This window comes from Hyperolius riggenbachi, chromosome 1 (assembly GCF_040937935.1).
Source record: "Hyperolius riggenbachi isolate aHypRig1 chromosome 1, aHypRig1.pri, whole genome shotgun sequence".
In the NCBI taxonomy this organism is placed as follows: domain Eukaryota; kingdom Metazoa; phylum Chordata; class Amphibia; order Anura; family Hyperoliidae; genus Hyperolius; species Hyperolius riggenbachi.
The window spans coordinates 537,304,479-537,326,379 of record NC_090646.1 but is presented as its reverse complement, the minus strand read 5'-3'; the positions used below and the strand labels follow the sequence as shown (position 1 = coordinate 537,326,379).

At 43.4% G+C, this 21,901-nt stretch overlaps 1 protein-coding gene across 8 annotated transcripts in view; it reads right to left on the bottom strand.

Moving 5' to 3' along the window:
- Positions 1 to 11,427: 11,427 nt before the first annotated feature.
- MARCHF3 (membrane associated ring-CH-type finger 3) overlaps positions 11,428 to 21,901 on the bottom strand; it is a 323,022-nt gene continuing 312,548 nt past the window's right edge. For all 8 annotated transcript variants that reach the window (XM_068271655.1, XM_068271654.1, XM_068271658.1 and 5 more), the window contains 2 exons: positions 20,617 to 20,826; positions 11,428 to 12,860 (listed from right to left, as the gene is read on the bottom strand). In XM_068271655.1, coding sequence (XP_068127756.1) covers positions 12,702 to 12,860; positions 20,617 to 20,826 — 369 coding nt within the window. In that variant the 3' untranslated portion in view covers positions 11,428 to 12,701. The remainder of the gene's footprint in view (positions 12,861 to 20,616; positions 20,827 to 21,901) is intronic.

Sequence of the window (21,901 nt, the reverse complement as noted above, 5' to 3'; positions counted from 1 at the left end):
GATGGAGTTTACTATAATGAGTCTACTGTATCTGACTATCAGGAAGTTTAAGGCCCAGTTCACACTTGCGTTTTGGCAAGTAAACGGATCGGATCCTGACCTGATCCTGATCAGAACCGTACTGTTCCGATCCGGATCCGGTCCGTTTGTATCAGGCATGCATCAGGCTGCCATCCGGATCCGTGGGAAAACAATAGTTAAATATACATAAAAAAAGTTCGGGTCAGCAGAAGGTGCACCTGGTGCACATGTACAATCAGGTTCCTCCGCTGTAGGCCTCACCTCCACCTTCACATTCTGCCAAACAGCTCCAGCACGTCTGTCACTGCTGCTCCACTCCAGACATGCTTGGCCCATGTGTCCCCATCCGAGATCCGGAGATCCGGACACAAAAAATAGCGCATGTTGGAAAAGAGTCCGGATCCAGTCCGGCTCCGTACTGTACGGAACGTACGTATGTGAACGTCCGCATAGCCTTTGCATTGCTATGCGGAACGTACGTTCCGTTTGTACAGTATGCGGTCCGGATCAGATCCGGAAAATCCGGATAGCGAACGCTAATGTGAACCGGGCCTAAGGCCGGACTGGATCCGGACTCCGGACTCTTTTCCAACATGCGCTATTTTTTGTGTCCGGATCTCCGGCCCACGCATCCTGACGGGAGCCTGACCTGAGCCTGACAGCACCATCCGGAACACAGAAACCAATGGGGAACGGAAGGCACAGTCCATACACAATAGATTAGGTATTGCACACCTATAATAAAGATAATATTTGCACAAATAGCTCAAATTACAGCGGGGTGCTGTGTTAAGAAATAAACATCCATTGATACACTAAAAACACGCACACCAAGCCAGTTCAAATGCTTAGAAAAGTGTATTGATAATCAATATGAGAGAAATATCATTAACTGGTCTGAAACCTCAGTACCAATGAAAAGTGCATACAAAAATGTTTACATACAGTACATAAGATACATATGGTGCATAGAGTAGCCCATTATTAGCTAGGGAAATATGCAAGTAGCAAACATGTGACTATATAAGAACACAGTCCAATGTATATCATCAGCTTATAACATATAGCATAAATGGGTACTAGAGAGGATCAAATCCCCTATGATAGAGTCCAGGAACAGAGTCCCAATCTTAAGATGCGCATAAAACAGTTCCACAAACAGTGTGAGATGAGGTGCTGTCACCCCTTACCCAGACGTCGGCGTTTCGGAATTGGATTCCTTCCTCAATGGGTGCGCAGCGGAATAAGCAACAGCAGCAGAGCGGGTGAGAGGCTGCCTCTCACCCGCTCTGCTGCTGTTGCTTATTCCGCTGCGCACCCATTGAGGAAGGAATCCAATTCCGAAACGCCGACGTCTGGGTAAACAAGTTGAGGGTGACAGCACCTCATCTCACACTGTTTGTGGAACTGTTTTATGCGCATCTTAAGATTGGGACTCTGTTCCTGGACTCTATCATAGGGGATTTGATCCTCTCTAGTACCCATTTATGCTATATGTTATAAGCTGATGATATACATTGGACTGTGTTCTTATATAGTCACATGTTTGCTACTTGCATATTTCCCTAGCTAATAATGGGCTACTCTATGCACCATATGTATCTTATGTACTGTATGTAAACATTTTTGTATGCACTTTTCATTGGTACTGAGGTTTCAGACCAGTTAATGATATTTCTCTCATATTGATTATCAATACACTTTTCTAAGCATTTGAACTGGCTTGGTGTGCGTGTTTTTAGTGTATCAATGGAACGGAAGGCACAGAACACACTGCCTACAAAAACCTGACGTTCTACCCCATTTCCTATGCGTATCCAAGCGGCCATTTCGGATGGGGACACATGGGCCAAGCATGTCTGGAGTGGAGCAGCAGTGACAGACGTGCTGGAGCTGTTTTGGCAGAATGTCGGAGGTGGAGGTGAGGCCTACAGCGGAGGAACCTGATTCTACAGGTGCACCAGGTGCACCTTCTGCTGACCCCAACATTTTTCTATGTATATTTAACTATTTTTTTTTCCACGGATCCAGATGGCAGCCTGATGCATGCCTGATACAAACGGACCGGATCGGAACCGTACGGTTCTGATCAGGATCAGGTCAGGATCCGATCAGGATCCGGTCCGTTTACTTGCCAAAACGCAAGTGTGAACGGGGCCTAAGATAAATTGTCACTTCCAAGTTTTCACTGGCAGATCTATGAACGCTTGAGACTTGGCACATTTTTCACAAAGGTCTAGCAAAGTTTTTAACCTCAATTGGTTCTGCTCTTTAAGTTTCCTTAGTGTGGCAGGTGCTAGTGAGTTTGACAGGAGCTGGAGTCAGCATACTGGAGCTGCATTGTTGGAGGGAATGTGAGCTCTGGCCTCACATCTGCTCACAGAAAACACGCTTGCACCTGTTGTTGTTCTAGGATACAAAGTTGAGTTTGTCTCCACAACTTGGTGTGGACAAGTGGCGCATCCATCATGCTGTAGAATTAAGTTAGGTTGATGAGATAAATATTTATCTGTATCTTTTTACACACTGCATGTTCCATTACCATTGCAATGCCATGGTGCTGAAAAGTTGCATTGCATGTTGTGTGGTGCAACCATAGGGTGAAGTATACAGTACAATGAATGTATGCTTCACTGCTACTGTAAACCTGCATGTTGTTCAATAAACACAGCTTACTGTGTGCTATTCTGCTGGGATGCTCCTGTGTAAAATGTATCATAGAAAAATGCCCCCATGGGTCCCTCCCATGTTCCAACAGATCCTGGGATACAAGTAATAGCTGCTACCTCAGACTGATGCTACGTACACACATGCGACAACGATCGTTCGTTGAGAACGACGAACGAGCTTTTAATTGATGAAAGAACGACCTGAGTAAAGTTAGTTTTTAAATGTGTGTAACGATCTGATCGTTAGAACGAACGTTACATCACGTAAAGCAACTATTGCGCCTGCGCATAAAAATGAGAAGTTTCAGGGAGAAATAGTGAAATGCGCATGTCAAGCCTAGTACGAACGACCGTTTGCAACGATGTACTACTTTTGCAAACGATCGTCGTTGGTTAAAATCCGCCGAGACAGAACTTTCTTTTGTAGCGATTTGGCTCGTTCGTCGTTTGCCTTAATAGTCGGTGGTTCGTTTTTTGTAACGATCGTCGTTAGTAAAGATCGGGGAACGACCGTTACAAACGACTATAGTCGCATGTGTGTACGCACCTTAAGTCCCTTGTGCAATGCTGGTTGTCACTTTGTGGTGCTTAACAGTACATTAAAGGACACTTGAAGCGAAAATAAACTAATGAAATAATTAATTGTATTTATCTTCCTTCTCCTAAAAAATGACTTTTTAAGATATTCCACAGTTTTATTTTGTTTAAATCTACTTTTTAAGTTTTTTAGCTGTTTTATTGTTTTTGCTCAATGACACATTCATTGACACATTCATTGAAGTATGCCAGAGCCAAATTATATGAACTATTTAACCTTTTTATCTCTTTCCTGCTCAGAAACCATTTTTTGCTAGGAAAGTATTTTATAGTTAGAATTTATCAGTGAGGGTCACAATGTAGTCACTTCCTGTCTGAGTCAGAACTGAGTCAGCCACTTACATACCTGATATTTAACTCTTTCAGGCAGAGAAAGAAAAAAAAAAGGAACACAGCAAAGTTATTAGTGTGCTTGGCACTGTGCATACCCATGTCTATCTCATCATATCACTTCGGGTATCCTTTAATGCAGTGAGTTGTTATGCTGCATACCACAACACTAGTGCTGCACCTGAGTACACAAGGTGGCAGAGTGTGGTATAAAGTAAGGCCCAGTTCACATTAGCGTTACAAAACGTTCCTGTATCAGAAGGGAATGGATCCAATGTTAACCTATGGATCCATTCACATTCGTCCGAATTGATCCGATCCGCAAGTTTCCTCCTGCAGCAATTTTTCTGGATTGCTGAGCCTAGCAGAACGGAAACTGATCCTGAAGCGCTGCATTAGGAGCAATGAGAAAACAAAACATTTCTTCACAGTACTAAGGAGAGGTGTGTGTGTGTGTGTGTGTGTGTGTGTGTGTGTGTGTGTGTGTGTGTGTGTGTGTGTGTCTGTGTGTCTGTGTGTGTCTGTGTGTGTCTGTCTGTCTGTCTGTGTGTCTGTCTGTGTGTCTGTGTGTCTGTCTGTGTGTCTGTCTGTGTGTCTGTGTCTGTGTCTGTGTCTGTGTCTGTGTGTGTGTCTGTCTCTGTGTGTGTGTGTGTCTGTCTCTGTGTGTGTGTGTGTGTCTGTCTCTGTGTGTGTGTGTGTGTCTGTCTCTGTGTGTGTGTGTGTGTCTGTCTCTGTGTGTGTGTGTGTGTCTGTCTCTGTGTGTCTGTCTCTGTGTGTGTGTGTGTGTGTGTGTACGTACGGAATGAAAGCAGCTGATCAGATCCGTTTTCATGGTTCCGTTTGCCACCAATTTGCAAGTGTGATCCGGGCCTGAGTGCATTCATGCATGCAAATTCCAGTTGCCTTTAAAGAGTAACTGTTAGAAATAGAGAACTGATTTTGTTTTTCATGCCTATCTGTTTAACATAAAAGGAATGCTACAAAGTGCAGGCTGGGGCGGGGGGAGTTTCTGCACAGACACAGCTAGTTCAGCCTAATTGGCTGCAGCCTGTGTCACTCTCACGCCTTTTCCTCTCATTGGCTGCCTCCCATGACTGTCCGTGTCTGCCCCCTCCCCACACTCCAGCCCGACAGGCATCTCCACTGATTCATGTGGGCAGTGGCTGTCACCACCACATCACATCCATGGGGACCCCTGTCCCTGCTACCATTTCCTTAGGGATTCCCTGCCTGAGACATAATGCTCGCTATTGGTGTGGGGAGGAGGTGGGAGTAAGGGAGGAAATTACCTCACCATTGGCTTCAGCTGGAGGGAGTAAAGATGTCCCCTGTCAGCGAACAGAATTCTCTCCATTAACCTTTTTTATTTTATAAAGTTCACTAAGATCAACACTTGGACCGTACAATACGCATGTTATGTAAGTAGAGCTAGTATTTATCTACTTATGTATGTCTTTTTTTAAAATCTGGCATAGTATGGCTGACAGCTCCTAAGGAACGGGCTGTGTTTTAGAGATCTGTGCTGCGTGGGCTCTGCAGCCCGCAGCACAGATTGTGAATACAGCAGGGCGATCAGACTCTTCCCCCCCCCCCTCCTTTTTTCCCCATTAGGGGGATGACCTGCTGGGGGGTCTGATCGCCGCTGTTTTGTGTGGCCGAGCGGGGCGGGGGGGGCTCCTCAAAGCCCCCCTCCGCAGCGGTTTCCGCCCTCCCTACCTCTTCCGCCCTCTCGCTCTGGCTGTGAAGTGCGCAGGACGGATATCCGTCCTGCGCATTGTAGGATAGGCTTTAGCCTATCAAATGACGGCGATCCCCGGCCAATCAGAGGCCGGGGATCAACGATCTGCCCTACGGCGCTGCAGCGCCGTGTGATGTAAACAGCGGGGATTTCTTCCCTGCGTGTTTACATTTTGGCTGTTCACTCCGGCTGTTCACGGAGGCACCCTCCGTGAACTGACATGGAAAGGCCGCTCGATCGAGCTGCCGTTTCCATGGTAACCCACTTGAGACCTGCTGACGCCTATGGGCGTTAGCTGGTCGTTAAGTGGTTAAACTGGATTGTACTCTGTCTGCCCTTGATTGATGCACACAAGGAGTGTCTGGTTGTGATGGATGAGCTTTTGGAATGGAAGGCTGTATCCAGGTCCAAGCAACAAGTGCTGAAGAGAAGAAACACCAATCATTGCCATCAGATTTGTTACACATCCTTTGGAAAGTGATTTATCTGAGTCACAGCAAAGCTTTGCTTTACAGCAAACTCCTTCCTCATTACCTAGCTCTGACATTTGCAGAAGTATAAGGACCCTTTCACAATTGCTTAGCTGAAACCACAGGTCACAGAGAATCCAGTGCCAGTTTTTAGCACGCAGGCAAGGTGTCCCTCCAAGACATCTATTACAGCTCTGTTGCATGCAGGACTTGGGTAGCATACCACTGAATATCTCACCTGCCCCACTGATGTCACTTCTGGTATAGCAATCCTGAGTGTAATGTGGCATGTCTGAGCATTTAACACTCAACAGATTGGATTCAGACATTTGATTGCAGCAGTGTGCAACCTGTAATAACTGCAATGGCAGCAAGTTACATCCTAATGTCTGGATGTTCTCATGTATCCAGGCCATGGTATAGCCAAAGCAAAATAAGGCGAAGGGACATCCACAAATTTGTGTGTGGACAGTATTCACTTCAGGCATCAAACGGTCAGGCTTAGAATGGATAAGATGAGTGATCTTTGACGGTTCTCATTCAGTAAGCGTTCTTGCATCACATCAGCACCATGAGATTTAGGCAGACAGTAACTGTACAAAGTATGTGGTGCTGATGGAAACAGGAAATTTGGGTGCCCGCTATGTGTATCCGTATTTTGCATTGCAGATAGATCGTGTGCCTACATTTCCCCCATAGCCAGTATTTATATGGGTGCCTATATCAGCACCTGAAAATATGATTAATTTGTATTTTATCATTATTGGGGGGGGGGGTTTAAGTTTAGCTGTAGTAAAATATTGGTATGTATATCCGATATTTTACTATCTTTATTAGCACTCTAGAATATCAGTAAATGTACAGGGATTCTCCTGTCCGTTATTTCTGGGCTGCCTTTTTTTCATGTACACAGTACTGATGGTGTGTAATGTGGTTACATGTCTAAGTAACAAAATTAGGACAGAATATGTTGCTGCTGACAAGTGATGCTCAGGGCTGGAGGCCACTGTACCATAAACCTTTCACAGGTTGCTCTCCAGTAGAGATGGTCAAGGAGCCGTAAATAACTGACTTGCTCACAGATTTCATGCAAACTCTGAGACCCCAACTGTGAGGTAAGTGGCCGTCCACCAATCAGAGGACAGAGATTTCAATTAGATGTGAATAATTCTGTTTGCAGCTGCCCCGGTGACATGGTAACCAAGACATGGAAATGAAGTCTTATGCTACATACACACTTGAGATAAAAGTCTTTGGAAAAGGCAAGATCACAGACCAATTTTACCCCATTCCATGTAGTATGAGAGCCATATCTACACAGTCTATTCTATTGAGCTGAACTCCCCATCAGATAAAAATCTTTGCAAGATGCTGCACATAAAGATGCTGCACACATTCAACAGATCAGTATCTGCAAAAGATCTGTTCCTGCAAAATGCATTCATAGTCTATGATATCTGCAGATCTCAATACACACCTTGTTTAACAGACATTCTTCTGCAGATCATATCCACCAGGATGGATCTTCAGATCTGCAGATGAATGTCTGTTAACCACTTGCCAACCGCGCACTCATACCGCGCGTCGGCAAAGTGGCAGCTGCAGGACCAATTAGCTGCAGGCTAATTAATCAGGAAGCAGCCGCTCGCGCGAGCGGCTGCTTCCTGTCCATTCACGGCGGGGGGCTCCGTGAATAGCCTGCGAGCCGCCGATCGCGGTTCGCAGGCTAAATGTAAACACAAGCGGAAATAATCCGCTTTGTTTACATTGTACGGCGCTGCTGCGCAGCAGCGCCGTAAGGCAGATCGGCGATCCCCGGCCAATCAGCGTCCGGGGATCGCCGCCATGTGACAGGGGACAGCCTGTCACTGGCTGCACAGGACGGATAGCATATTTTATAAACCTACAATTAGAAATAGCAGTACCTCTCCTGTAGGGGAGAAGTACACATTATTCAGCTAGGGTGAGGTTTCATTTTTAAAAATTGTATTGAAAGGGAGACGTCACATTGTGCGTTAGTGGTACTATGCAAGGTCTAAAGTGTAGCATAGTCAATGAAAAGTATGCTTCACTGCAACTGTAAGGGCTTGTTTCCACTATTGCGAATCTGCATGCGTCGTCCGCATGCGGATTCGCACAGCCAATACAAGTGGATGGGCCTGTTTTCACTTGTGCGTTGTGCAGAGCGTTTTTGTGTGCGGGGAAAATCTGCACGGCAGAGCCGTCAGAATTCGATCCCCGCACACCGCTATGCGAATCGCATTCAATGTATTTAATAGGGAAATCGCATGCGTTTTTCCCGCGATTTTGCATGCGATTTCGCATAGGAAGTAATGTTAATTTGCACAGGCAGTGACATGGTTAAAATCGCATACCTACTACCCTATGCGAAATTGCGGGAAAAACGCATGCAAAATCGCACCCGCATGCGATTTCGTCCGCGGTGATTTCCCGGCGATTACGCAGCGCTATAGTGGAAACGAGCCCTAAATGCACGTTATGATACTGCACAGCATCCCTCAGATTAGGTGGACAGGTGCACACTGGATAAACGCATGCCGATACAATTTTATGGGCAGTGCATTCACATGCAGCAACACATTTGTTTTCATCCCTGTGCAGAGCTAATCTGCAACACTCAATAATAATGAGGAGTCTTCATTTAAACCAGTGCTGTCCAACTTAATGGGCAGGGGGTGTGGCTAGTACTAGATTTGTCGGCTGGAGGGGTAGGCTTTGGGTTGTCGGAGCCAGGCATGGGCTCACGAGTCCAGAAGGACTCAAATTCGGTATTCAAATGAAGTCTAATGACTTCACCTGTGACCACAGGCAACAGGGGGGGTTAACTTACCCAGAAGTCTTCAGTCCAGTCTGCGTTTGATTACAGGTCATAGGCGTAATGAAAGCTGTGTTCCACAACTCACTACCGCGCTTCCTCTTTCAAGCCGGAAGGAGCAGAGTCTGTGGTCACGGGTGAAGTCATTAGATTTGAATACAGAAATCGAGTCCTCCTGGACTTGTGAGCCCATGCCTGGTCGGAGCCAAGCACAAACAAGGTAAGCCTGCCAGAGGAGGGGAAATGACTCAAAAAAATAGTCCGGGCAAGTGAGTATGGCCCACGGGCCACCAGTTGGACAGCATGGATATAATTTCAGCAACCTGTCAGTATTCTGAAACAGAGCTAACACTAGTACAATATGTTTTTCCTACCAAAACACAAATAACTAGCAAGTTTTTTTTTTAAAGTATTATTTATTACTTAAATAATGCACAATTTTATAATAAATCATAATGTATATGTGAACATGTTTAAAAATTATTGAAGAAGTTTGTTTCCTTTATGTAGCCATTGCTGAAGTCAAATGCCAGATCTGAAGTATTCCAGTAGTGAAGGCTGTATGTGAACAACTTGCTCAGGATGAGAAGGTCTCTGTCTTGTAGGAACAAAGGCTGACCACCACTGTCCAATCAAAAGTGAGATTCTTATGTTCAGCCCCACCTCCCAAAGAAAAATGAGGAGAAAGCTGACAATGATGGTTGTCTTAGATTAATTTACATCCGCCCCTATCCTGACACGCCAGGCTTGGAAAAAATAGTTGTTTTAAAAAAATAGCTTAGAAACCATAAATATATTTATACAAAAATGTCTTGAAAACAGAAGAAAAAAAAAAGGACTGCATATCGTTATATAGAGAATGTATTGTGCTAAATTCTAGGCCTTTGCTTCCTACCTGTAATGACAGAAGTGGGAAGGCTGCCATTCTGGTCCTCTGGCTACAAGTCCTTGTAAATCAGTCACCTGGAACAAGCATGCAGGACAGTGCTCCGCTGATTGGCATCCTTGTTTCAGCAAGTGATTGGCCAAGTCAGATGAAATGAATGTCACACAAAGGCAAAACATGTTCTGATTTGCAAAATGATGGGGCAGTTATATAAGGAACTGGAAGTGAAACACTTCTAGGTTGTGATATAAAGGATGCTCATTAAAATCACTAATAGTACATTGTTGGGAGTTACTGAAGAGTCAGCAGCTTTACCTAACATTATATTACATACTGGTCTGGTTACCAAAAACACTAAAAGCACTGACAGGTGAGGTGAACGACACTGATTATCTTGTTGTAGTGGTGCCTGTAGAGGGGGTGAGATATATTAGGCAGCAAGTGCAGGCAGTTGAGGTGTTTAGCATTGTTCTCCTCACTCATGCTGCTATGCCCCCCCCCTTGCAGAACTGTACAGCCTCGTAAGGCACTGCCCTCAGTGGGGATAGGGTCCGGGTCCCCGCTGGGCGACGTGCCCCCTATGTGTGTACGAGGCTCAAGAATTCAGATATCAATCTGAACAACTGTAGCATGTGGTGAAGAAGCAAGTGAAACCCAATGAAGTCCACCTTCCAACTTAACTAACAGTCTGCTGATAATGCTTTGGTACCAGATACTGTAAGAACACCTTCTGAGTAGGGATGTCAATGAGATTCATACAGGATTATGCAAATTCTGGACGCAAATTTATGCAGCTTGAAAATGGACTGCAAATGTACTTTCTGGCCCTGGCCAATGACAAAAAAGGTTTTTCTACTATTAAAGATACTCTCATTAGAGAAGGTGTGAGGTCATCCAGGATGGTCACCTGGGGGAGTGAGCTCCTGCTGGTGCCAAAATCATGTGCTAAAATGCTAAGGGCCGGTTCACACGGACGCTTGGCGGCGTCTACCGTCAAGCGTTCGGGACCCATCGGCTAAACTCTCCCATTCAAGTGAATAGGAGCGTTTAGCATTGCGCGGTTACCGTCGATTACCGTCGATTGCATAAACGCGGCGTTCTGATCCCGACTTAACGCATCGTTTCGGTCGTCCCTAGAAGCCGCATGCAACGTCCAGGGACGGCTAGCCGGCGCGGCTTCATGTCCCCCTGCGGGGACGAGAAACGCCGATGGCGACGATCTCCGCACTGCCGCCACCGAACGAGACGTCACAGGACGAAGCAACTTCCTGGCCGCCCCAACGCTGCCTGCCGCCCGTGTGAACCGGCCCTTAGGAAAGCTCTCGACTGCTGAGGAGCACTGAACAAAATACATTAGCTGTGGATTTAATGGCTGTTTCTTATATTAACCACTTTGCCTGCCATGGGATGAGTAAATACACCCCTGCAAAATCCCATATCTTCTTGCAGGGACATAGCTACTACGTTCCTTCCCACTCGTTCCCTTGCATGCTCCCAGATCGTTAGCTGGGAGATCAATGAATGGGAACACAGTCTCCATTCATTGATCTAAGTCCCCGTGTGAATGACCACAGCCGACTAGTAGACACCACTGACATTCACAAAAACCGATACTTACACATCCATGCATTAATTCATCTTTGCTTAGTAATACTAATGAGGACATCTTGTGGCCAAATAGTAAAATTACATCTACACACTTTTTTTTTTCATTGAAAGACATTTTTTAACATTTAAAATTAACCCCATTACCTCCCACACCTCTCTAATACTTACTAAAAAATGTTTTGGGTAAATATATATATATATATATATATATATATATATATATATATATATATATATATATATATATATATATAATAAAAAATTAGGGACTGAATTTTTTTAGTATGTATGTCAAGAGGGTTACTTTATAAATTATGGGCTTGTAATTAAGGATGGATGCAAAGCTGAAAAATAAAATATTGGCGCTAGGGAAACATTTTAAACTTTGCAATAACCGGGACAAATATAATGTGTGGGTTTCAGTTACGGTAGCATGTATTATTTTAAAATTGTAATGGATAAAAACTGAGAAATAACTAATGTTTTCCATTTTTTATTTTTTTCCTGTTAAAACACATTTAGGGTAAAATTATTCTTAGAAAAAAGTACCCCCCAAAGAAAGCCTAATTGGTAGTGAAAAACAAGATATAGATTGTTTCCTTGTGATAAGCAGTAATAAAGTTATGGGCGAATGAATGGAAAGAGCAAAGACAGGTGAAAATTGCTCTGTTTTTTTTAATGGGGAAAGCCCTTGGAGGTGAAGCGATTTAATGTGCATACATACATTTAATGTGCATACATACATCCAGTATGGATTGGCCAACTATACCACCTCCATGTAGTATGAGAGCTACCTACACAATCTGTTCAAAGTATTAAAAACTGGTTGGCCTTCATACTACATGGAAGAGGTAATATTGGCCAATCAAAATTAGATGTGTGTACGTACCTTTAGATACAAGGGTTATGCACTTCCAGTTTGCGATATAACTGCCCTATGATTTTGCAAATGAGCTGCAATCTGCCATCAAGCTATATTCATCCCATCTCCCATCTTAATTTAGCATTTTTAGATGGTGTTCAGCAATAGCAGCCTCCTCCGTCCTATCATTTAAATGTACCATTCCTCTATACAAAATAAAGACAGACATTCGGATTCCACTGCAAACCAGCAACAAGGAGGCGCAATGGATCTCTTGTGTATTTTCCCCAGCAAACTGGCAGGTAGCATTGACTCATGAGTGACTGTCTCTATTGTGCTGAGAGATTGGGACTCTATATAATGCATCTTGCCTTGCTTGGCTTCCCCCAAAAACATAATAATAATACAGCTAGATACTCTGACTTTTAATGTCATAAGATAACAAAATAAGAGGTTAAAGGCTTCTGAAGTAGAGACATGTATGCAAGATGCCACCGGCTAAATGAAGGCGTTTGGCAGGTTAGCGAATACATAATTGCAGCATTCATCACTTAAATGGAAAGTGGGCTCTATTACTCCAGGAGATGGGGATGTCCGAGGGGGAGGTTAACAGTCTCTGAATGGAGTCCGAGTGATAAAAGACGAGGAGAACTATAGTGTTACATTGTCCCCCACAATCCATCGTCACACAATCGTCTCTTTAGAATTCCGCTTGAGCGAGTGCAGGCCCAGCAACGACTGCTGATTGGAAGGTAAGTTGATGGATTTAGGGATCACCAGGATAACTCTTTGATTGGTCCGACGCCATTCATTGTATAATCTACAGTGATATCTAAATGACACCTGTAACAAAAAGACACAAATCTGTAATGACTGTGCTGTATAACTAATAACGCAAACATTCTAAATATAATACAATAAGACTTTTATTAAATACAATAACTGAACATATACAACATTACAATCTGTAACATAGTGCCTCAAAAAGACACAGCAATATGCATAGCGCCACATTCTAAAGGTGGCCATTGACAGTACAATTTTTAGTTATTCCGATCATATTGTACAAAAATAATAGCTGGTGGGCTTAATCAATCCTGAACGTTTGCATTATTTATTGTTGCCTTAAAGGACACCTGAACTGACAGGGATATGGAGGCTGCCATATGTATTTCCTTCTAAACAATGCAGATTGCTTGGCTATCATGCTAAGCCTCTTTTTCTAATACATTTAGCCATAGACCCTGAACAAGCATGCCTATCAGATGTTTCTGACTGAACTATGATTGGATTAGCTGTATGCTTGTTTCAGGTACGTGATTTATACACAGCTGCAGCCAGATCAGCAGGACAGCCAGACAATTGGTATTGTTTGAAAAGAAAGAAATATGGCAGCCTCCATATACATCTTGCTTCAGGTGTACTTTAAAGAACTGGTCTGGCATGATGGAGTCATTTCATACATATGATTGCAACTGGCTTCAATATCGGGAATAGTCAATAGCAACTGGCTTTGATGTCCTCTTTTGATCTGAATGATCTGCACTATCTGAATGGTCTGGAATACGATCATTCAGTAAAAATCACACTGTTAAAGAGAATCCGAGTCGCAAGTATTAAATCTTAATAGGACACAGAGGCATGTTCTGTGCACAATGACATGCCTCTGTGTCCTTACATTGCCGCCGACCAACCATCCCCCTCCCCCGGCTCTGCTTTTCCCTTCTGATACATTTCGCCAGGCTAGCGACAATCTACACCACACGAAGGGTTGGACTCTCATAGTGACTATAGTCTTCTGAAAATGATGTTTGCCCTCTGCTCTTGTCTTGTAAAATGCATGAAGCCTAAAGCAATAGGATTTATTTTCCTCTGTAATTGTACAGAACAGTTCATACTTTTAAAGCAGATCAGTTTACAGTTACTGTGACGGTCAAGTCCTGGCCCTTATTCAATTCCCCTTTTCTCCACAGTTTTATTTTAAGAGATAATAGTCCATATCCTATTATCTGCAGCATGAAGCAAGCACCCACAGTGTTCTCCCCAGAATTTTTTTCCAGCCGGGTGGCATGAAATAGTAGCCGGGTGGCATGAAAAATCAGCCGGGTGGGGCAAGATGGAAATGCAGGGCAACTCTGCTTACAGCATAGGATGAGGTGAGGAGGTGAGCCGATAACAGCCGGGTGGTCACCAAATCTAGCCGGGTGGAGCACTCAGCTAAAAGAGCCTGGGGAAAACACTAACCCAGGAGTGGATTAAGTGATGTGCTATGACTCCCAGTATCTCTGCAATCTCAGATACTCCAACAATCCATCCACAGTCAAGCATCCACAGCATCATCGATATTATTATAAGCTCTTTTATTGAACCAGAAACAGCATGACATTGCTCTGCAACAGAGACAGCGACGTGACAGCAACAGCTGAACAGCTTGAGGAAGGTCTGCTTGACCAAAACAGAGTAGCTGTCGCTGTTGCAGAGTCCATATCCTATTAACTTTTCTCCAAGTTCTTCAAACCTTAAAAAAAAAATACTTTAAAGCTCCCACCATGCAAGAAATTACTCAAAATCTGTTTGATATTATCCTTTTACCTATGTTTCAGTACTTTTTCATTTGCTTAGCACTGAAAAAATTATTTTTTAAATAAGATGAAAAATTATCTCCTTTGAGAAAACACAGGAGAAAAGTTAATAGGATATGGCCCAATTTTTCATTTTCTCTTTAAAATAACTTTTCAGCACTTTGCAATTGAAAAAGTACCAACATGTAGGTGAAAAGATATCAAAATTATTTTGAGTATTTTATTTGCGTTGAGTATTTTGTTTGCTTGTTGGTGGCTTTAAAGCCATTTTATTTACAAGGTATGAAAATATCACCTAGGAGAAAACTCAGGAGAAAAAGTTGATTGAATAGGGGCCCTTATGTGTCTGTTGTCTAACCACCACTGCCTGCCAATCACACAGTGATAAATCCAAAGATCATTAGTAGTGAGTCTATTGAATGAATAATTTAGGCAGTCCCTTATATTACATACAAATGGTAAGATTGGATAAAAAAGATAGGATTATTAGTGGCCACCATAAAATGTATATTTTATTCTAAGAAATTGCGCCCAAATATCAACTGTGAAGCCATTTTCTTGTGTTTGAGGGGTTTGGACAGTCAATTAATATGTCATTTTATAATATATATTTGGAGTTAAAGTGGAGGAGGGAACAGGGAGTGAGTTATTGGCTGTAGGCTATAGGTCAGGTATAATAGGGCCCTTTTCCACTAGCAGTCGCTAGCGTTCACGCTGAACGCTAGCGACTGCTGAATCGCAAAAGGTAAAAAATTACCGGCGATTCCCCGACGTTTGCGGACGCGATTTTGCTATGCTATGCACTGCATAGCAAATATCGCTCCGCGCCGCGATCGCGTTTCAGGCAAAAACGAATCGCGGTAGAGGAAATACCCTACCGCGATTCCTATGTTATTTAGCAAACCCTAGCGATTGTAAAATCGCTAGCAGTTTGCGATTTTGCGATTCCGCTAGCGCAAACGCGCTAGTGGTAAAGGGCCCATAGTGTTGGACACTTGGGTGAGGCGAGGCTATTGTTGGACTGGGGGGGGTCATGTCAGTGTTTGGCATCATGAGTGGGACAGTTGGTTGGGTCTGTTGTCATAATTACTGCACCAAATAAAGGTGGGTAAAGTGTATTTACAATAAGAATATATTTACTGTATGTATTTATGACATAAAAAGTGTCTTGATCTAAATTACTAACAGCTACAAATTATGTAATGAAAGTCTGGATAAATCTATGTTACTGTACTGTAAACATGCCCTAATAGCTCTGCATTTTTGTGTGAAGGCATGTCCCCTACCTGCTTCCTGAGCACAGAGAGTGGCAGGAAGTGATGTGCAGAGAGCACTGATCAGACATGACTAGAAATCACAGATAGGCAAGTACAGCTTTCACACAGAAATGAAAAACAAAAGTTCTGTTTCTGTTTTAACCATTTAGGGACAATGTAACGCATTAAAACGTCATGTTCGCCGCTATTAATGGCAACAGGACGTTTTAATAAGTTACATTGTAACTCTGCTGCTGTGTGCGAGCGGGCGCGCTCCCGCTGCGCGCGCACGTCGGGTCCCGCGGCTTGGTGATTGGACCAGGGAATCACATGGTCCCTGGGCCAATCAAGTGCCAGTAACAAGGCAGATCATTGTTACAAGCCAGTAACAATGATCTGTCCTGTAGTGTCTGTAAACAAAGTTGCTTTCTCCCTCCCAGCTCATCTGTCACCTCAGACTGCTGTCAATCAGCATTCAGAGGTGACAGGAGCTGTGAGGGAGAAAGACTGTGATTGTGGTAGGATTTTTATATTTTTAAAAAAAATTTTATCCCCATACTTTTTTATTAACCCCTTATCCTCCCCCTCCTTTGCCATTTACTGATTTTCTGTTTTATTTTAGTACTTTTTAGTACTTCTTAGTACTTTTCTGTACTTCTTCACCCCTCTTTTACCCTTTCTCTGATATTTCTATCTATACTTTCTTTCTATCTATATCCTTTTTTTTTTTTATCTTCATAAAAAAAAATAAAAAAAAAATCTTTCTGTTATTGATCAATTGCTCGGTTGATCGATCGATCTGTCTGTCTATCCCATCCATCCATCCCATCCATCCATCCATCCATCCATCCATCCATCTATCTATCTATCTATCCCCTTTGCTTACTATGGCGAGGAGACTGTATTCTGTTGAGGAGGCAGCCGCCTTCCTCCAGCAGAGCAGCAGCAGTGGGGACGATTCAGGGAGCGAATGGCACCCAACGAGCAGCAGCTCTGAGTCAGATTCTGACAGTTCAGAGAGCGTTGGGCAGCCATCTCGCCGCTTCAGGAGGGATGATGAGTCCACTGGTGAGGGCCCTTCAGAATCCACCGCAGGGGGCTCGGTGGGTAGCACAGCTGCAGCTAGCAGCACAGGCCAGAGGGGAACCACTGTCCAGGGCCCTTCAGATGCCACCGCAGGGGGCTCAGTGGGTAGCACTGCTGCAGCTAGCAGCAGAGGCCGAAGGGGAGCCAGGCAAAGGCAGGTACGCCCACCGGTACCTGAGGACATAATTCGGGGCACCTGGTCACCCGCTAACCTTGTAGCACCCAACATCCCGCCTTTTACAGGGGCAAGCGAAATATTAGTGCCCACTGACAACTTCGGGCCTGCTGACTTCTTCCAGCTCTTTGTGGGTGATGATTTGCTGCAGCACATTGTGGAGCAAACTAATTTGTTTGCGCAGCAGTATATTGCCCAGAAGCCCACCTGCTATTTGGCTGAGAAATGGGAGCCCACCACCATACCTGAGCTAAAGGTGTTTCTGGCCCTAACACTACACATGGGCATACTCCAACAGCCAGAAATAAGACTGTACTGGTCTAAGGACTTTATGCACGCAACACCCCTGTTTCCAGCTTCCATGAGCAGGCAGCGCTATGAGGCTCTTATGAAGTGCCTGCACTTTGCCGACAATTCGGACAATGTCCCCAAAGGTGATCCTGGACATGACAAGCTTTTTAAGCTGAGGCCCATCCTCACCCACCTCAGTACACAATTTAGCGAGGTGTACACCCCAGAGAGAGAGGTTGCAGTGGATGAATCCCTCCTACCCTTCCATGGCAGATTAGGGATAAAACAATATATTCCAAGTAAGGCTGCCAAGTATGGGATAAAATTTTATAAACTATATGAGAGCAGCACTGGCTACACCTATTCTTTTTTCCTGTATGAGGGCAAAGATAGCCATTTGCAACCAGCTGGGTGCCCACCATACATGCCAACCAGTGGGAAAATTGTGGTGGAACTAGCCAACCCACTCCTCCACCAAGGCTATCATTTGTACGTGGATAACTTCTACACCAGCATTCCCCTTTTCAAATTTTTATATTCTGCAGAGACTGGTGCCTGTGGGACAGTGAGGCCAAACCGCAAAGGCCTCCCACCACAGGTGGTTAATAAAAAATTATCGAAAGGGGAAACACACAGTCTCAGAAGTGGTGAGCTCCTGGCTATAAAATTCAGGGACAAGAGAGACGTCATGGTCCTGACTTCAATTCACAATGAAGAAGTGGTTCCTGTCACAACCTCCAGAGAGCGGATAGAGACGCCAATGGCATTGGTCGACTACACAAAAAATATGGGTGCGGTGGATCTTGCGGACCAAATGCTCTCCTACTACTTTTTTAAAAAAAAAAAGAGGGCCTGGTACAAAAAAGTTTTTTTTTACCTCCTGCAGATGGCCATGCACAACGCATTTGTGCTTTATAAAAAGAAATGCCACGGTGACAGCTACCTCCCGTTTATGCGACAAGCTTTAAGATCGCTGATCAATGAAAGCGTACACCTTATGGAGGAATTCAATCCAATGCAACTGGATGGCGCAGTTCGCCTAAGGGGAAAACATTTTCCTGCCCTGATCCCCCCGAACCCAATTAAGGCGAAGCCACAGAAGCGATGCCGGGTGTGCACCAAGCACAAGAGGCGGAAAGACAGCAGATACCACTGCCCAAAGTGCCCCTCACAGCCGGGACTCTGCGTTGCCGGCTGCTTTGAGGCATACCATACCCTCAGCAGCTATTAGACTTTATTTTATTTTTTATTTTTTTTCCTTCTTCATTACCCTAAATTTTCACTGGACTTTTTCCTCTCTACTTTTATTTGCCACTTACTGTCCCTCAAAGGAGCTCACAATTACCACTAGTTAACATTACCACCTTTTTTGGGGATGTGGGAGGAAACCCAGAAGCTTAGAGGAAACCCAAGACTCCTACAACCTGCAAATAGTTTTTTTTCCCATTTGGACTTGCTGCTGCAAGGCGAGAGTGTTCGCCACAAGACTTTACTCTGCAGACCACCCCCCATCTTCTGACCACTGGCTTGCCTTGGCGTATGACCTCTGGCCTTTCTCCATCCTGCTAGACCTGCAATGGTGAGTTCCAATGTATCTGTCATTCATGTTATGGATAGTGATTTAGGCCTCACTTAAATTATTCTATTTGCAACTGAGTAGGCCTGAGTCTCTAGTTTTCAGAATGGTAACATTTGTGTCTTTTATTGAATGGTCTTACACTCCTGGGGCTTTGAGAAGAAAGAATTACATTGTTGCATTTGGTAAAAAAGGGCCTTAAAAAGTACATTGGCGCTGCTCATGATTAACAGTGTATTATGTGGCCAAAACACTATCTGATGATGTGTATAGGGTATCATTTTAACCGTGACAAGCAAGAGAAGAGAATTTGGGGTGTTTGAGAGATTATGCATATGTCATTTGAATTGTTGTCGTGTGCCAAAGTAAAAAAAACTGTCAAAAAATACAATTTTCTAAGTTGCGGTGCAATTTCAGCAAAACCGTACAAGTGCAAATGTTACAAAATATGTATATTTGGGTAGGTCTGGTTCTCTAGTTTTCAGAATGGTATCATTTATGACCTATATCAAATGTTCTGAGACACCAGGGGTTTTTCTAGGAAAGTATGACTGTATTGTTTCTGGTGCAAAAAATGGCCTTGAAAAATACATTGGCGCTGCTCATGATTAACAGTGTATTATGTGGCCAAAACACTATCTGATGATGTGTATAGGGTATCATTTTAACCGTGACAAGCAAGAGAAGATAATTTGGGGTGTTTGAGAGATTATGCATATGTCATTTGATTTTTGTTTTTTGGCAAACTGAATGAGAAGCAATAAAACTGTTATTTCCATATACTCTGTACCAAAATAAAACACTTGTAAAAAACACCAAAAGTGACAGAATTGAAAACCGAATGCATAAATAGTTACCTTAGGGACTCAGCTTTTAAAATATATATGCTATGAGGGTGAACTACTGTTATATTTGCAAATAAGGGCTTGAATTCATTGGTAGTATGTAATGAGAAAACAAAAAACACAACATAGGAAAAATACACCTTTATTTCCAAATAATATATTGTCACCATACTTTGCACTAGGGACATAATTTATATATTGTGATAACCAGGACAAATAGGCAGATACAATGTGTGTGTTTTATGCACAGTAGCAGTGTTTATTTTAAAACTATAGGGGATGAAAATGGAGAAATTGTGTATTTTGTTCATTTTTTTTCTTGTTTTTCCCTTTAAAATGCATAAAAAGAAAAGGTATTACTGAAAATAAATATCGCCTCCAAAAAGCCTATTTAGCGGCAATAAAAACAAGGTATTGATCAATTTGCTGTGATACGTAGTGAAAAAGTTATTGGTGAATGAAAGGGAGGAGCGCTGAAAGGTGAAAATTGCTCTGGTCCGTTAGGGTAAAAACCCTTGGGGGTGAACTGGTTAAGAAAGCTAACTTTTGTTTTTCTTAACATCTTAGTAAGATGTTTTTAGGACCATTGTAGTCCCTTACACACTCCAATGAGTTCTGGGTCACCATGAGCTTGCTGGTTAGTCTGTGCCACACAGAAATGAGCATCAGTTGTGGTATGCTGGGGAGGCATGGGCACGCTGGCACAGAGCAGAGATAGAAGGCTGCAATATAGAGTTTACATTACAAAAACATGCGAATGGGTGAGAAGCAACACATACAATACTCACAAGTGTCCAAAAGAGGTAAATTGTAAAGAGTGCAACTGTGAGTGCAATGAGTCCAACTGCTTCTAGTCGGCTGCTGAAGTGCAGATGATCCACGGCTCCTCGGAGACACAACCACCCCGAGATTGTGGCAAGCGGGGTAATGAATAAGAAGCAAACCATATCTCCAAACAGCGTTCTCTTCTCATGTTGGGGCCCCGGGTTCCGTAACCACTGAAACACAAAGGATTAATCATTTATTATCTCACACATCGCATATAAACTGGGCTACACTAACATACATTCCTTAAACATTAACAACAGGCGTAATTCACAGGCACTTTTTGGTTACTTTTACCTACTAACTAAAGTTGATAATAAGAGATTATGAAAGCAGCCATTGCTGACCTTATTCTAAAATGCTCATTTCCTCATTTACAAATAGAGGATTTTGTACATGTGCATTTTTCGGCATACAAACACACATGGGGTTCAGATAACTGAAAGACATGTGGGTCCCCTGCCTCACTTCCTTGATCATGTTACCAAGCTCACTGCTCCTGCGTCGCATAGAAGCTCCCACTAGTGTGGTGACTGCCCCCTCATGTCACACAACATGCAAGCACATCAAGACTCAGGCTCCATTCACACTACAACACAAAATGGACATTTCTTATGTATTTTGCCAGATCAGAGTCAACACAAAAAACTGAGAAGTGAACAGGTCATGTGTTAAACATGTTGGATCCACTCCGGCATAGTCCTGATCTGCTCCATAATCTCCCGGGGGAGATACATATTCTATGGGACGCATATGCTCCACATGGAGTGTGAATGCCACTGTGCATCTGGTATACTGTTTACTCCTGCTGTCCGGCTTTCACATGCTGTAGTATGAACTGAGCCAAAAATGTTCTAACCTATGGAGCCAATTACCTGCATCAACTACGGTACTTATGCCAAACTATCTGTATGACATCCAGACAACTGTCATTTACCATATTGATGCCCGACTTGGAACACTTACAGTGCTTACCACTTCAGCCAGCAGGTTGAGCTCTAAGCCACTGTTACATCTTTATATATCACTAAGGAGATGCGGATTCCGGAACTCAGAAACAGGATTCTTTTATTCCAGCACGGTACAAAAACAGGTTACAATGGGTAAAAAACCGTCTGTTAACAGCTGTTTCGCGTGATCCCACGCCTCGTCAGGACACCCAGACCTCTGTTACATCTTTATTTGTTATATATATATATATATATATATATATATATATATATATATATATATATATATAACATGATA